We start from the raw sequence: 15,421 nt of genomic DNA, 5'->3' as shown, positions 1-15,421 counted from the left end.
TGTCAGCAGGTAATTGGCACTTAAAAGCAGCTCTCACCTTTCATTAGACACTTAAAGTCTTATGGAAGTTCCCTGTTAAAACACTGTTTGACTGGAACAACCATAACCAAGAGGTCAGATAAAAATAAGGAACCACAACAGGATCATTAATGTAGGCCCATGTTTATTAAAACAATAAAGGTCTATAATAGGAAAAATAAAGCTGCTGGTAGATTGGCTCACATTGAAGTCTGTATGAGCCCCTCTGTCTGCACGCCAGCAGGGGCAACAGCTGAAAATACCTGCAGCCCTGTCAGCTGCACTGGGAGTCCTCAGAGGTAAAACAAAACTCTCCAGTCTCATTATCTCAAAGTTGATGAGACAGAGATGCAATTCTCGACTGTATGATGTGACACAACAGGATTGTGGCCCAGTGGCCAATGGTGCATTGTTTTGAAGTGAGGTGGGAGTGTGGCTATATTTGACAGGGCATGCTAAGAGGGAATCATTAAAAATCTGAAGCTAAGGAGCAATGGGAGATGAGGGCTGTCAAAAACAGGGCAGAGTCAATGGACAGATGTTGATGTTGATTCATAGACTTAACTACAGTCAGACAGCAGTAAGAACCCGGCTTTTAAACCTGATTAATGAACAGAGGTGGAAATGGTCAAGACAGAACTTCTAGTCTCATAGTACAGATGAAGATATACATTTCAACGAACCACCAGGTTGGATTTTTTATGTATTCAGCTATTTAGGGATAAAAGAGGATACATAAAGTTAAGGAAACCTGGATGGATGTATATACCATTCACTGTATATTGATGTGGATCATGTGCCTCCATCTCCTCCCATTGTGGGAAAGGCAGCCAAAACATTGACATGATGGGTGCTGACATATTGCACAAGTGGAGCAAAGGCATGCACAGAAGTGATCTGGCTGGTGGAATTGACTGACGTCACACCCTCTCTGCTAACCAAAAACATACATTTAATATATGGATTAAATAAATACCAAGGATACTCAACTTGGTCCAGTCCAAAGCAGAACAGGTTATTGCGTTGTTTTGATCAGACACATGAAGTTAAGGTAAGTTCAGTTGTGCTTTCTCTCTTCATTCCTCCTATGAAGGTAATCCAGTACAGAATACAGCAGCAGCCTGCATTTGTCAACAGAGCTGTAAATCATGATGTCACATCCCCTCTTTTTGACATTAAATATTTAATTGAACTAAACTTATCATAAAATGAGCAGTTGCACATAAATCAGCAAGATAAAAACAAACCAGTATGAGAGAAAGCATCTTCAAGAAAAATGCATTTGACATGTATTTTAATTGTCTGGCGTGACACATGTCCCATTTGTTATAATGGAGGAGGTTGGCTTTAAGACCTTTTGCTGTCAGTAACATGGGGGAGCTCTTAATGTTTGGCTTCACTTGAGGTAGCTGTTGTCCTGTTCATGATTTTATGCAGTCTATGGTGTTGACACTTCTTTTATCAGTGTATTTTGGTTATACAAAAAAAAGATTATTATGGCTACAATTAAAAAGTAACCAAATTGCTGGTCTCAGGGAACTAGTGAATAGGGCTGTCACGATATCACGTTCTCACCTCATGATTTGCTTGGGCAAAAAAATTCAAGATAATTTTAGGATGATATTTATAGAAAACTTTTGGGAACGGGGGGGCTATGTATGATTTAAATTAAGGAAAGGCAAGAAATGAGTTCAGCCCTGTGACAGAAACTTTTAACTTAACAAAAACTCACTGTTTTCCTCAGTGTGTGATTCTGCGTTACACATTGTACACAATCACCCGTCTTTTTCTTTGAAATCCCTACAATTCCCAAACTGACAAAAACATTTTGGGGTATTTTTGGATGTGGGTAGAGTAACCCACTTTCATCTCCTCTGACATACTGTAACTATAGTAGTCACACAGTGCAGTAAAGACTAGCTAGCCAGCTGGTTATGGAGTCCTCTTCTGCTGCTGCTTCTTCTAGTAGTAGGACCACTACTGCTGCCTACTATGAACCAACTAGTTTAGATTAGACTCATACTATAAATGTAGATGCTGTCACAGGAAGTAAGGCTATAACAACTTGATGCTAGGTCTAGAGGATTTAATTACCATTATGTCTCAAGGCTGTATTAACAGGTCATAGCATGAACTGAATGTCTTGATTGCAATTTCAAGTAAGCTCAATTAAGCTCTGACTTAATGCCTCCCATTTCCTAAGGTATTGTCCTTTGGACTGCATGCTTTCGGCCTGTCCACTTCAGTTTTTCTCTCGTTTTGACAACAATGCATTGAAGTTGTTAACATTAGTTTCAATTGGTACGCATAGAGACTGATGTGGCCTCGTTGCAGAGTTCAGTTTGTTGTTCAGCGAGTCAGAATATAACTTCTGAAAATACCATAACAAATTGAACATATCTATCATAATTATGTAATAAAGCAATGCAGTGTTTTGCCCTGTTCATTTTTCCATTTACAGTACAGTAATAGATTCATGATCAAGGTGAGCAAAGGGGTTGCAGTGGAGATGTTATTTTGCTGGAAGTATTGAAGGCGATGGCATGGTTTTCAACGTGCTTATCTTGTGTTTTAGGTTTGGAAGCATCATTGGATTAACTGTATGGTTATTCTGTAGTATGGCGTCCCCTTGACTCGTAGTTAAATGGTGGAGATGTGGTGGTTAGCTTTTTGAGCCGTGTCATTTCTACAGTATGGATGCTTTGATCTGTTGAGGCTTTGCATTGAGTCCTATTCCAGGTCCTGAATGTCTTATCAAGACATTTATCTTTCACAATGCCCCCTTACATTAGTTTAAGTCTAGACGAGGCAAAGGGCAAACAAATGGTGTGTCATGGGGGCCTTCATCATAATCAGTTAAGACCACATGGTGTCTGAGAACGAGGAGCCAGTCATCCCAAACAAAGGTGATATCGCTAAGCTGTGAATGGCTGTCAATGAGCAAGTCAATATGCACAAACAAAAGGAATTGTTTGTATGACTTGGTTATGTTGATTGCTTTAAGGACATATGATAATGTCATGTTTGACAGTGATGTGTTTTTTTTTTTCCCTTTTCTTTAGATGAGATGCCAAACGGCCAGCCAGAAGGTGAGTGGACAGTATTAGACATCTAATCTCCCCCTGTCACCTCATGGTCTAGCAGATTAGAGCTGCTCAATGTATGCGTAAGAGCAGACATACATGTGTTCAAATGTTTCTTGAAAACAGGGGTATAGCATTTGAGAGGTAACCAGCATGGTTACTACTGGAAGAGTATACATCTGTCAAAGTGTACACCCCATGTTTGCTCTAAAGGTTACAGGTTGAAGCCGTGCATGTCTACACATGTAACATGACGATTAAAACTCTGAACTCGGCGTGAACGTGCAAACACATTTGCATGGGAGTGTAAATGTGGAGCCAATAGTCGGCAGTATGGACACGCTGCCATGCTCCAAAGCGGTCCGCAGCAAGACCGAGCTGTCAGCATCCCTGACATTCCTCTAGCCAGCCAGCTGATCCTCTTTTGTTGATTCAGCTGGCGCCCTGGCCGCCCCATGTGAGCAAGGTGCTGGCATGCAATTGGCTCTATGCCAGCACTAGGGTTTGACCTTGGAGCTGCAGCATCTTGAGGCTCCAACATGGCCAAAGGGGGAGCTTGGCTTTTTTAGGCATTCCTGTTAAAAAATTGGGGCTCGATATAGGAATGATTTCTCTGAAGGTAGCCACTTAGGTTGTAGTGGTAGCCAAGGACAGTGGCACACTGGCTCATGGTTGACTCCAGTGTCATCTTCAATGTTAGGCAGGTAAGTTAAAAATGTAATCCATCTCAAACGCATTAACCTGCTTAAAAAGTATTCGGTTTGTTTGACTGTTTACCAAGAATGGAAAGCATTGAGTTATATTACTTGTTGCATTTGACTCCAGAGCAAATCCCTTGAAAAGTCAGTGTAGAGCACATGCTGAAATGGAAAGCTTGACGAAAGTAAATATACTCACTGACAATCAATTCCGAGCCCTTTTGTTGGAGGCACAGTCTCTCCACTGTTTCCACAACTATGATTTAATCAAACTCCCATTAGGACAGTCATCAACCAGCCTCTCAAGGAGTCAATGTTACAGCATTACCCAACTGCAAAGGAGAATCAAGGCCACATTAAGAAAGAAAACATTGCGATTTTGAGAATATAGTTGTAATACTATGAGAATAAAGTTCTTAATTTATGAGAAAATACAGATGTATGAGAAAAAGTTGACAACTAACCTAACCTATGTGTTATGTGAAATAACACATAGGCTTACCAAAGATTAAAATTAAAACTTTGTGCTTTATTTTCATACATTCACTACTTCATCCAAGTTTTTTCTCTTACTGCTTTATTCTGGTATAATTACGACTTAATTCTCAAAAACTCAAATCTTTCCTCCTCAATGTGTCCCTGGTTCTCTGTCACACCCAGCCCTATCCAATGTCAAAGTTCAAGTATATTGAGAACTTGCAATACACTATCCACTTAAGCCATTTTCAGTGCAATTCCTGTATTTGCTGGTGCAAGCAGAAATGATAATACTGTAGGTGAGAAATGACTGCAAAACACTGACTGACAATGCACGACACTTTCAGCAAGTGTTGCGGTGGTGCCTCACTAGTCATTATAGGTATTCTACTTGTTGATGCTTGCACAATAAGTACACACGGTACAGACGCCACAACACCTTGTTGGAAGTAAAAAGTACGAGGTGACCTTTAGCCTTGGTACTGTTTTAATTTGATGTGTGCATTTCATGTGCAGATGTGCATTTCAACATGATGATGTTTGCATAATTCTAATTTCAACATATTAACAGCACATTTCAGACATTTATCTGCAACATGGTAGTCTTAAATAAAGTTTGTACAGTGACTGAGGTTTTGTATCAAATTAGAGAACTGTCGACAAAGTCAATGATTTATTATGATAAAGTGTGAATTCCCTTGGATGTGGGTGAGTCTATTTTGTGTGAGGTTCAACATGTTTGTGTGTTTTATGTATGTTGGTTTGAGTGGGAGACTGAGAGAGGCATTGCAGATGCTGAAGCTTTGTGCTTTTTAAAAAGCAGTTGTTCCATCCACTACTATATTTGTCACATGCTCAGAAAGTGTTGCTCCAGACACTAATGGTGCCCTGCCGCTACCTGAGATTTCCCTGGAGGTTTCACCACCCCCAGGTGGGTAAACCCTGATGCCCTCATGTCACTTGGACCAGAATTGTACCATTCTTTTGCACATTACTCTCACATCACGTGTTCGTTTGGTGTGTGCATACACAGTTTCTTTTTACTTAATTCACTCTGAGAGGACTGAAACTGCACTTTTTTTGCATAGGTATGACTTCAGATCACACTGTGTGTTCACACAAAAAGTTGATAAGGTTAGCTGTTAGGCAACCACCCCACTTGCAGTGCAAATGCCCGCATGCCTGTGTTGTTTAACGTGCATATGCCTTAGCGCTCAGCGCTGTCACTAAGTTCTGCTGTGCCTGTTGTTGTATCTGTGTAAATGTATGACATATTAAGTCATCATACAGCAGGCTATGGTGGGATTAGGGACGTTGGGTTTCACTGACTCTGTTGGCTGCAGGGAAAAGGCCATCTGTCTAAATTTAATGGTACAAGCAATCAGATCATTTCATACATACTGGTTGAGTCAGTACATCCCTGCCTCCTTGATCACTTTACAGTATAGATATGCAATGACCAGGTAGAGACGCTGAATTGGTGCACATGATCATTGAACTGGGCTGTCCACTACTTTGATCCAGTCAGGGTTATCTCAAAATCAACAGGATACATTGCCGTGATATTTACACCAAATTACCAAATGCCAAGAGGATGAAACCTTCTGATTTGGTGATCTCAAAAGTACCACAAAGGATCCAAATCTTGAGTTGCAAAAGTTGTTTATGATCAATTGGCAAAGTATGTTAGCATTTCTCATGAGGAACCACTGTTTCAAAGCATCTTAAACCACTCCTACTTGAATGTCACTGATTCATAATGTGGCTATCTGGTCATTCACTATTTATACGTGCCAAGCATTATCTTGCAAGGCTGTCATGCTTAGTGCTTGCTGCTCCAGCCTGGCGCTTTGTCTGCTGTACAGAGGCAGTAGCAGAGGGGCAAGAGCCAGTAGAGACTGATGGGAAACAACCAGAGCCTGCAGAGCCTGAGCCAGTTCAGGCTGTGGTGGCTCAAGAGCCAAGTCCCCCTGAGATTGTGGTGGCTCTGGAGCCCAGTCCCGATGAAGCTGTTGTAGCTCAGGAGCCCAGTTCCGCCGAGGCTGTGGTAGCTCAGGAGCCCAATTCCAATGAGGCTATTGTAGCTCAGGAGCCCAGTCCCCCCGAGGCTGTGATGGCTCCGGAACCCAGTCCCGCCGTGACTGTAGTGGTTCAGGAGCCCAGTCCCAATGAGGCTGTAGTGGTTCAGGAGCCCAGTAACGATGAGGCTGTGGTGGCTCAGGAACCCAGTCCCGCCAAGGCTGTGGTAACCCAGGAACCCAGTCCTGCTGAGAATGGCTCAAACCAAACACAGCCTGTCATGGTTGGGGTAAAAGAGCAATCAGAGTCCAGTAACACTACTGAAAAGGGAGATGGCCTTTGCTCTCCCCCACCAGCTGGTAAGTATATCTCTTAAACATAAATAGGTCCCATGTCTCTCTGAAATGCATGCTTACCCCGTGAGTGTTTAGAACGCTACTGAAACAGGGTTAACTATATCACTTGTCACTTTAGTTGCACACTACATGGCTCAGCGGCATGGCAAAACCCTTTATTTCCCTTTCTATACAGTCCAAAATCTAAACCCACCTCTGTTGAAAGCTAAAAGTTACCTTCACTTTCCTGCTAATGATGCTACAGACCCCACTTGCTGGTTGAAGTCATGTATTGATGTTTTTATTGCTTAAATTGCATGCAGACTTCAAAGAAAACAACTAACCTCCACCTGAGGACTATAGGGTGCAGTGTTTGAGTTTTCAGATGTCTAAGCAATAGAAACTAATATGGACGAATGAATGAGGACTAAAAGATAGAACACTCTTAAATCCTGAAATGGCAAAGTAAGGGTGATGCAGTTTGTCTGCAAGGTGAGTCATCAAACTCAGTTCTTTATTCCATAATCCAAAAACAATTGAATGTAAGGGGTAAGAGAGACAAATCCACACTAACTGAGTAATCATGGGTTTACAGGTATTTCTGTTTATCTGGTATCAAATATAAGGACTGAGATTCTTTGAAGTTACACCATACTACCAGCTTCCGTTGGCTTGCTCATAGGCATCTCCTGCAAATGAGTTGCAGCTGCTGATAGAGTTTGATTTCTATGTTACATCTGTGTGTGTGTTTCCGCACTCTATTACAAGGGAGCTTGTGCTTTTGTTGCTGCGCTAGTGAGCACCAAGCCTTCATGACCCTACACCTTTTTTACCAATCAAACATACAGTATCCAGGGTCTCATAGTTTACATGTTAAGTCACTGGTCTCATTCTTCCTGTCTGAGAGCTGCATGTCATGTTCCATTCAGTCAAGTCTTGTCTTGCATGTGTTCGACGGCCTTGTTGGCCTGCCAGTCTTGTGTCTTGTTGGCCTGCCAGTGGAGCTTCATGCTAGGTGGGTCTATTTTGTCAATCACACCTTTATTACAGATGATGATGCTGCAGCCACTACCCCACCCCCACCACCCCAACCAGGTTGGTACCCAAAGCAACCCTCACTACTCTTTAATTCATTCCTCATCACTTTACCCTTTGAGGATGGTTCATAAAAAAGTAAATCAACTCTCATCACCTTATCCCTACTTAGGATGATGTGAGAAATGGGTGCTGAAGTCCAAGTTGAGAGCTGATCAGTTACATTTGGTATTGTTTTCGGTATAGAGAATAGCAAAACTTATTGTTTCCATGATTCACAAATTCAGTTTTCTGGTTTCTAATGTGGATTTGAACTTCACGGGTTCTGTGATATAACCTAGTCGTCTTTTATAGTAGAGAAAACGCATTAGCTCAAATCTACTTCACAACAGAAACAGTATTTTTTGTGATAATCTTATGCATGTCCTTGCACTGACATACTTGTAGCATACGTGTGATTTTTAACATGCAGGATTCTTACAAGCACATCAACCTTTATTTACTCATCTCAAATAAAGGTATGGATGTGGAAACCTTTATTTCTCATGTATATATTATAAGTAGTAAATAAATACATGGTTGCTCAACGCGTATCATAGCACATCATTGTCGTTAAATATTTTGATAAAAATTGTGTTCATCTACTAAAAGGGAAAGCTGCTGGTTTCATGTATTGAATGTGTTGTTTTTATCTACCAGGACTGTTGGATAAGACTTAAATCATACATGTATCTTTTAATTACAATTATACTACAGCTCTTAGTCATAATCAGATATTTCATCATTGCATTTTTAAATTGACCTCTGATCTGACTCTTCCTAGAGAAACAAACATGCTAACGAATATCTAATGTGTACCAAACTTCTCTGAATTCACCTTCCCTTTTATGTTGATGAACTTACCTTATATATAAATATGTAGCGCCACGTATATTCATTCACTATTGTAAAAACTACTCTAACATTTGGGGAATTCACTTATTTGCTGTCTTACTTTCAATGCCACTTCTGTGTGCTAACTAGCTAGCTGAGTAAGAGCCTACGTAGTTGTGGAAGTTTGTCCCGTTACTGGTGAGTAATGAAATAGAGACTTCTGCCAGCGAACAAGGTTTTATTTTCTTTGCAAAGAAAAGGTCAACACCTGAGCCCGAGTTAAAATTAAGAAAGACCCCCAATAAGGGGAAAGCTTAAACATTTATACCTGAGGAACACCCCCTAAGGTATGTTTCACACCCTTTGTCTGCTGCAGGTATCTGCACAAGGGCAGGGTTGTGTATTCGGAAAGGAGGTTTAGAGGGTTTAGACATCACAATTTAAAACACAAAAGGACCTGGAGCCTCATGTATAAAGGGTGCGTACGCACAAAAACTTGGCGTACGCTCTTTTTGATGGCAAAGTTCAGATGTATCAAGAGTGAAATGACGGTGAAATGTGAAATGTGAAATGTGCGGTGCTTCACGCCAACTTCATGGATGGCGTACAGCTGGCATTTCTACAGCTGTTGATCCTTGCGCCTTGATTCATACATCTGGATATTTTTGTGCGTACAACCTTTTCTGGATTTGAGCGTTAGCCATGTTTCAGTAGGAAACCCTCGCAAGTCTTTGTACATGAGGCCCCAGGTGTCTTGGTGAGAAAACAGGAGGTGGGACAAGCACTGCAGGTATCTGCACCAAGACAGGGTTGTGTATTCGGGGGGAGGTTTTAGGGGTCTAGACATTGCAATGTAAAACACAAAACTGAAATTTGCCATTGCACTAGCTTCTGTGTAAAATAATAGAAAATATACCTTACAAAAAACATGTTAGCTTTGAAGTAGTTAGCTAGCCTTACTGTATTTCACTGATCTTGTATTGTCACTGTTAAAGCATCTGGTCAAAATATTTTCAGTTTGTGAGGATAGCTACATCACAATATTAATGAAATACATTGCTACATGATTAACAAGAAATTGCTTGTATGTTGGGAAAGGTCTGTGTTGGAGCTTAGCTAATTAGCTAACTTTCCCTTTGCATTTAGTCCTTGTGGTATAAGCTAGGCTAAATGCTATGCCTGGTGTGTTTTGTTTTCTTCTACTTTAAGCCTGCATAAGGCAGCAAATTAGTGAATTTACCAAAAAAGTCAGTGTTTTTCAATTACTTTGCCCATATTTGTATTTCACTCAGTTATATGTGACAATTTGTGACTCTATTAGGGACCAAACCATCCAAAGTAGATGTTTATCCTGATTAATCTCAATGATAATTGTGCTTTTTTCACAGAAGAGGCCAGTACACTCAAGAAACTCTCAATTGAGCTGCCTAGTAAGATTCCTCTATCAAATCCAATCACACCATTTCAGAACCAAACCAGTAGATTGGAAACTAGAATTTAAGACCGTCTGAAAGTAGGAAACATGTGAAAAAACATGTTTATTCTAGGTATTTTTGTGTGGTTAGAAGTTATCTTTGCAATAGAGAAACAAAGATGTTCAAATTATCCACGCTAACATATTTCCATATCACCAAAACCTCTTTGTTTTTTAGAATTTCATGGGGTTACACGTTCACGCTTCCCATTTTCTGTACACATAAATCGGCATTTATGTGTTAACATTTGGAATTCTGAACAGTCATCTTTTCATCTTAACGCCATAGAGGTTTAACACATAAAAAAAAGAAAGAACAAAGGATTGGTTTCTTTAAATCAGACCTTTGAATCAGAATTCCATCAAAAATGCTTGCATATCTGTTATTGCTTTTACTTTTTCTGAGTGTGTGCTTGCTTCAGTGGACTTTACAGTAATATTTTTCACAATATGCTGTAAATTTCTCTCTGTCTTTGTTTAGATGATAGCGTCCCTTTGCCAGAAATGGGGAGAAAAGACTCAGGTAATAAAATGATAGTGGAAAAACAAACTCATGTGGTAACTATGTCATTTTTTTCAAACAGTCCAGGAGGAATATGGCCAGAATTAGGAATGTTTTAACCAGTTTCCTGTTTCCTATCACTACTGCTCAGAATAAGTCTTGCTATCAGTTAGTATAATCCCGGTTGAAGACTATGATGTGCAACATGAAAAACATGTTTTCTGACATATCAGATCCCCGATGTCTTGCATCATCATCGCTGTACTTCCAGCCATAATGGGGCTTTTGGTAAATTGAGTTTTTACCTTTGGCAAAGAGACAAAGAATTTAAAAAAAACTGCTGGCAGCATCAACACTCAGGCCCCCCCATCGCAAAGAAGACTGGAGCACCGAAATGAAGAATTTACAGGAACAATGAGTTGCTGAAAATGAAATTTACATGTCCTTTTTGTGTTTCATGTTGTCTGTTTCATGCTTTCCGTGTTGCAAAAAGCTTATATCTTGCTGCTGTATGAGTTGGTTGCTGAAAGTGAAAAATTGTGTCAGTTTGTCTGTATTACTCTTTTTTGGTACAGTAAGGCTAAAACTTTCAGATGGAAAATGAAAGGTGGGTGTATGAATTCCTCAACTGTAATGGTATTTTATTCTTGAATAATGTCAACGTAGAGCACTGTGTCATGTTTATGTTTCTCCTGACTGACCAGTGTGGTCACTGGGAGAGGGCCAGGCCCCAGAGGACCTGGATAAGCCTGTTGACACCCCACCACTATCCACCCTGTTGATTGAGAGCCCCCAGAGTGCCTCTGTTGGTGTGGGTGAGTGACAGAACAATAGCGATGCATCAGAAAAGTTGAAAATGCTAAATAAAAGATCATTCTTGGTACAACTATTGTTTTTTAAAAGCCCTTAGTGGATATCTTAATTCCATTTGCTATTTGGGTTAGGGTTTGTCACTTTCTAGTGAGCCGAAAAAAATGTGTTCACTCAATCTACCCTCACATTGCTAGCTAGCTACTGTGGGTAATCTCTGGGTTTCTGTTGGGATTGTGCCCGTGCATTCAGCACTACCCACATAGCAAAATTGGTCTGGCCCGTTTCTGGCCCACAATACACTTAGACTCGGCCAACATACTGCAAAGAATGACGGCCCTTAAGTGGTCCAGATATAGTTTGCCAGAGACGACCCACACATGGGCCAGCTTAATCCCAAGCTCAACCATAATCGGCCCAGATGCGGCATGGACAGATCTGGGCCACATAAACCAAGCCACAATCGGGCCAGATGTGGCATGCCATCATATATGCAATGCCATCATTGCCAGACCCGGTCCACATCCGGTTGACATACCACTTGCCATGCCAGCAGTAAGCCAGCAGTGCCGGCTTGACGGCAGTTGTGGCCCAGACCTATCAGACCAATTTTGCTATGTGGGTATAAGGTGCTATTGATGACAATCAATACCAGTAACAAGTTCCTACTTGATGTACCACTTTTGTAGGTAACATGAAATAAGCTGAATGAAAAAGCAGAAGCTAGCCGATTCCTATGAGCTATAAGTTATGTCTGATAGCCCTCTTGTAAAACCAGAGATTGTTGTATTTGTATTTATAAGTTAAAATAACAACAACAATGTGACCTTTAAACTGAATAAGCTTGCTATCTCCCTCTCTTTTCCTGCCTTCATACTTCAGTTAGCTAAACAGGTAGTGAGCTAGCTCTAACAACTGTTACTGTCTTTCAAGGAAAAACCAAGGCGAGTTATTGATCTACCTATCTAAATTCTACACCAGAAAGTTGTTGCATGTCGTAGTATTTGGATAAGATAACGACTGGTGTCTTAATTTGTCAGGGCTATGGTACATTAAAGAAAAAAATAGTGGCGCCATTTTTGTTGAATCAGCTTTATTTTGAAGTCAACAGTTTATTCATTGGACTTTTGGATTGTTTGATTAAAAGGTGGAGATATAACCTTTATTGCCAAAGTGGAGGCCAAAGATCTCCTCCGCAAACCTGCTGTCAAATGGTTCAAAGGAAAATGGATGGACCTGGCCAGCAAGACAGGAAAGCACTTACAGCTAAAGGAGACCTTTGAGCGCCAAACCAAGGTATTTCACAGTAAAGCACCCACCTGTCCCTGCCCCTTACAGGAGCACTGACTCACAGTCATATGCTGATAGTGGATTATATCCTTACTGATGTGTCGCTCCCTCACAGATCCATACATTTGAGATGCATATCATCAAAGCCAAAGACAACTATGCTGGAACCTACAGGTGTGAAGTCACCTACAAGGACAAGTTTGATAGCTGTTCCTTTGACTTGGAAGTTAAAGGTTTGTTGAAGCATCAAAGTGCATTCTCTTCATTCTGACATGTCCACCGAGAACACAGACAAGAGCATATGTGTTGTTACTGTCTTACAGAAGCTGGACAGGGCTCACAGAATATTGATATTCGATCAGCTTTCAAAAGAAGGTAAAGAAAGGAGTGTGTGATGCAGACATGTTGATATTGCGATGGAGGCGACATATGAATTCAGTATGCAGCTGTATAGCATTATCTTTTTTCCCTTCAGCTGAAAAAAAATTTGGATTCCCCAAATTACGATCTCTGGCAAATTATTTATACTAATAAAGAGTAATGTAGAGAGAAGAAAACTGCAATGAACATTTCATCTTTAAGCAGTAGCATTGTAAGTGTGACAGGATGGTTGTGATAATGTCATTAACCTTCTTTGAAAGGTAATTACAAATCAACCAGTCGACCCAATGTGTAATCAAAGGCCAACTCTTGCCTTTTAAATCTCCCTTCAAACAATGTGTCCTGAAAGCAATGCAAAGCATCCTGGTTTATCAATATTGCCATTCCGCAATATTGTCTGGGACAGCTCAATGCCTTATACAAAAAACTTTGTTTCATGTCTTTAAAAAGACAAAAGAAAGAAGCAGGGATTTTGTATAAGCACCAATCGTATGTTAGCTTCAAGCTAATGGAGCGATTGACTACAGCCTTGCTTTGTGTTGCTCTGTTAGCATTGTTTATAGTGTAAGTGTTTCAAGTCTGATTAAATGTCCATTAATCTCTCCCTGTTAACAACAGCAGTGAAGGACAAGAGGATGCAGGAGAGCTTGACTTTAGTGGTCTTCTTAAACATAGGTGAGAATCACATCCCCACTCTGAGTGGATTTTGTCCTTTTCTGTATTTGAGCTCCCTTTTTTTTGGATGTGCTTCTTTTTTCAGTCTTTCAAATATTCCAAACATTTGATTCATAGGTAACTGTAAGAGTAGCAGGCACACCTACAAATATAATGCCTTACCACGCTAGGGGTTTTCAAAGTCTGACACTGTGGGAGCCTTTTCAAACTAAATGGAGAAATTGTATTGTGTTAATCTGGAATGAAAAAAGTAATAATTGATGGATTTAGCTCCTCCAACTATGTTTGGTTTGATTGGTTGTATGTGTTTACATTTTAGGTAAATGGGCACCGTTAAAGCAGCCAAATCAGCCGTTCACAATTCCGATTTGTAAAGTAGTCACATATGTTCAGATAACTATCTCTGGATTTATTTTAATCTGAAAAGAAGAAAGAAATTTAAAACCTTCTTCTTTTTTTTTTTTTTAAGTTGTGTTTTTGGGCATTTTTGCCTTTAATGACAGGACAGCTGAAGAGAGACAGGAAATATGGGGAGTAGAGAGTGGGGGAAGACATGCAGCAAATGGTCGACCGGCCGGGAGTTGAACAGGCGACCTCTGCGACGAGGACTGTAGCCTCTATATGTGGGGCGCTTAGACTGCTAGGCCACCAGCACCCCTAAAACGTTATTCTGAGACAGTTTATGTAGCCTAAAGAAAAAATGTTCTTTATGGATGTTTGTTTGAGATGATGGAGCTTTGGTTTCCACAGAGAATGTAATCTAGACAGAATCTAGATATATCCCTATAATGTCCATGACAGCAGTTTTGACTGAGGTATGACCAAGAAGTCGCAAAAAATGTATGCTAATTTTGGCGCAACTTTTGATGCCTATAGTTTCGACATTGGGCACTTTCTTCGCCTCTCATTTCCGAACCCAAGCTTCTCCACTTCGACTCTCAGTGCACTTTGAAAACCTCAAGTGGATCTATTTAGGTGACTCAAAATAAACACTGTAACACATATTTCAGGTAAAGCAGTGCAATTTTGTAGTGTGAGTACAAATAGTCCTTGGCAGTGACACTGTTCACCAACTATATAACATATTTATTGAGGGCTTCTCTCTTCTCTCCCCTATATATTCAGAAATCAAAGGTTAGTAGAGAGAAACCCATAGGTTTTTAAATGATTAGACCTTACTGCGGGTGAGTACTGTAATCCTGTAGAATTCCCAGCATGACATGTAGCTCTAGGAAATGAACGAGCAAGAGTGTTGGCCTACTGTAGTACGGTAACACTTCATTTGAAGGCAGCATTCCTACCTGCTCTGTCAGCACACATTTATGATGGAAATGGGCCTTGAAGCGTAAAGTGTCATGGTGTTACATCTTCATCAAGCCGATGGAGAAAAACGCCACCTTTATGAGGCAGAGAGCACCATTTTGGATCATGAATGGTGTGCTTGTGGGCGATGAGGAAATGATGCTGTAAAATAGTGTTATCGCTACATTGTCTTATTATCTCCGCCTAGAAATACAAGGCAAGTTCAACCATGTTTATTTCAGCTTTCTATGTAATTGCCTGAAAATAAACACGAGAAACACAGACAGAATAGAGTAAAAAATTTACGCTATTTACTTTCAACCTTTCTGACATTTGAGAAAATGTCTCCGAAGGAAAGGGCTGACTGAATGTCCTTTATATGCATTAATGGATACATTCATGTCATGGGCGACGTGTTTTTAACATACATCTCAAAAATCTAACATGTT

At 40.4% G+C, this 15,421-nt stretch overlaps 1 protein-coding gene and 1 long non-coding RNA gene across 2 annotated transcripts in view; one reads left to right on the top strand and one right to left on the bottom strand.

The window, feature by feature from the left end:
• Positions 1-15,421, top strand: part of mybpc1 (myosin binding protein C1) — a 33,325-nt gene that overhangs the window by 2,157 nt on the left and 15,747 nt on the right. Inside the window, exons 2-10 of the mRNA XM_034673058.1 lie at positions 3,081-3,107; positions 7,681-7,725; positions 9,927-9,968; positions 10,494-10,535; positions 11,219-11,329; positions 12,472-12,620; positions 12,730-12,847; positions 12,938-12,989; positions 13,614-13,670. Of these exons, the coding sequence (XP_034528949.1) occupies positions 3,081-3,107; positions 7,681-7,725; positions 9,927-9,968; positions 10,494-10,535; positions 11,219-11,329; positions 12,472-12,620; positions 12,730-12,847; positions 12,938-12,989; positions 13,614-13,670 (643 nt within the window). The remainder of the gene's footprint in view (positions 1-3,080; positions 3,108-7,680; positions 7,726-9,926; positions 9,969-10,493; positions 10,536-11,218; positions 11,330-12,471; positions 12,621-12,729; positions 12,848-12,937; positions 12,990-13,613; positions 13,671-15,421) is intronic.
• Positions 4,856-15,421, bottom strand: part of LOC117804730 — a 28,968-nt gene continuing 18,402 nt past the window's right edge. Inside the window, exon 3 of the long non-coding RNA XR_004629237.1 lies at positions 4,856-6,570. This is a non-coding gene — a long non-coding RNA (uncharacterized LOC117804730). The remainder of the gene's footprint in view (positions 6,571-15,421) is intronic.

Source organism: Notolabrus celidotus, chromosome 21, assembly GCF_009762535.1.
Source record: "Notolabrus celidotus isolate fNotCel1 chromosome 21, fNotCel1.pri, whole genome shotgun sequence".
Taxonomy (NCBI): Eukaryota; Metazoa; Chordata; class Actinopteri; order Labriformes; family Labridae; genus Notolabrus; species Notolabrus celidotus.
Note: the sequence above shows the minus strand (reverse complement) of the source record. Positions and strands in the feature narration are given on the sequence as shown.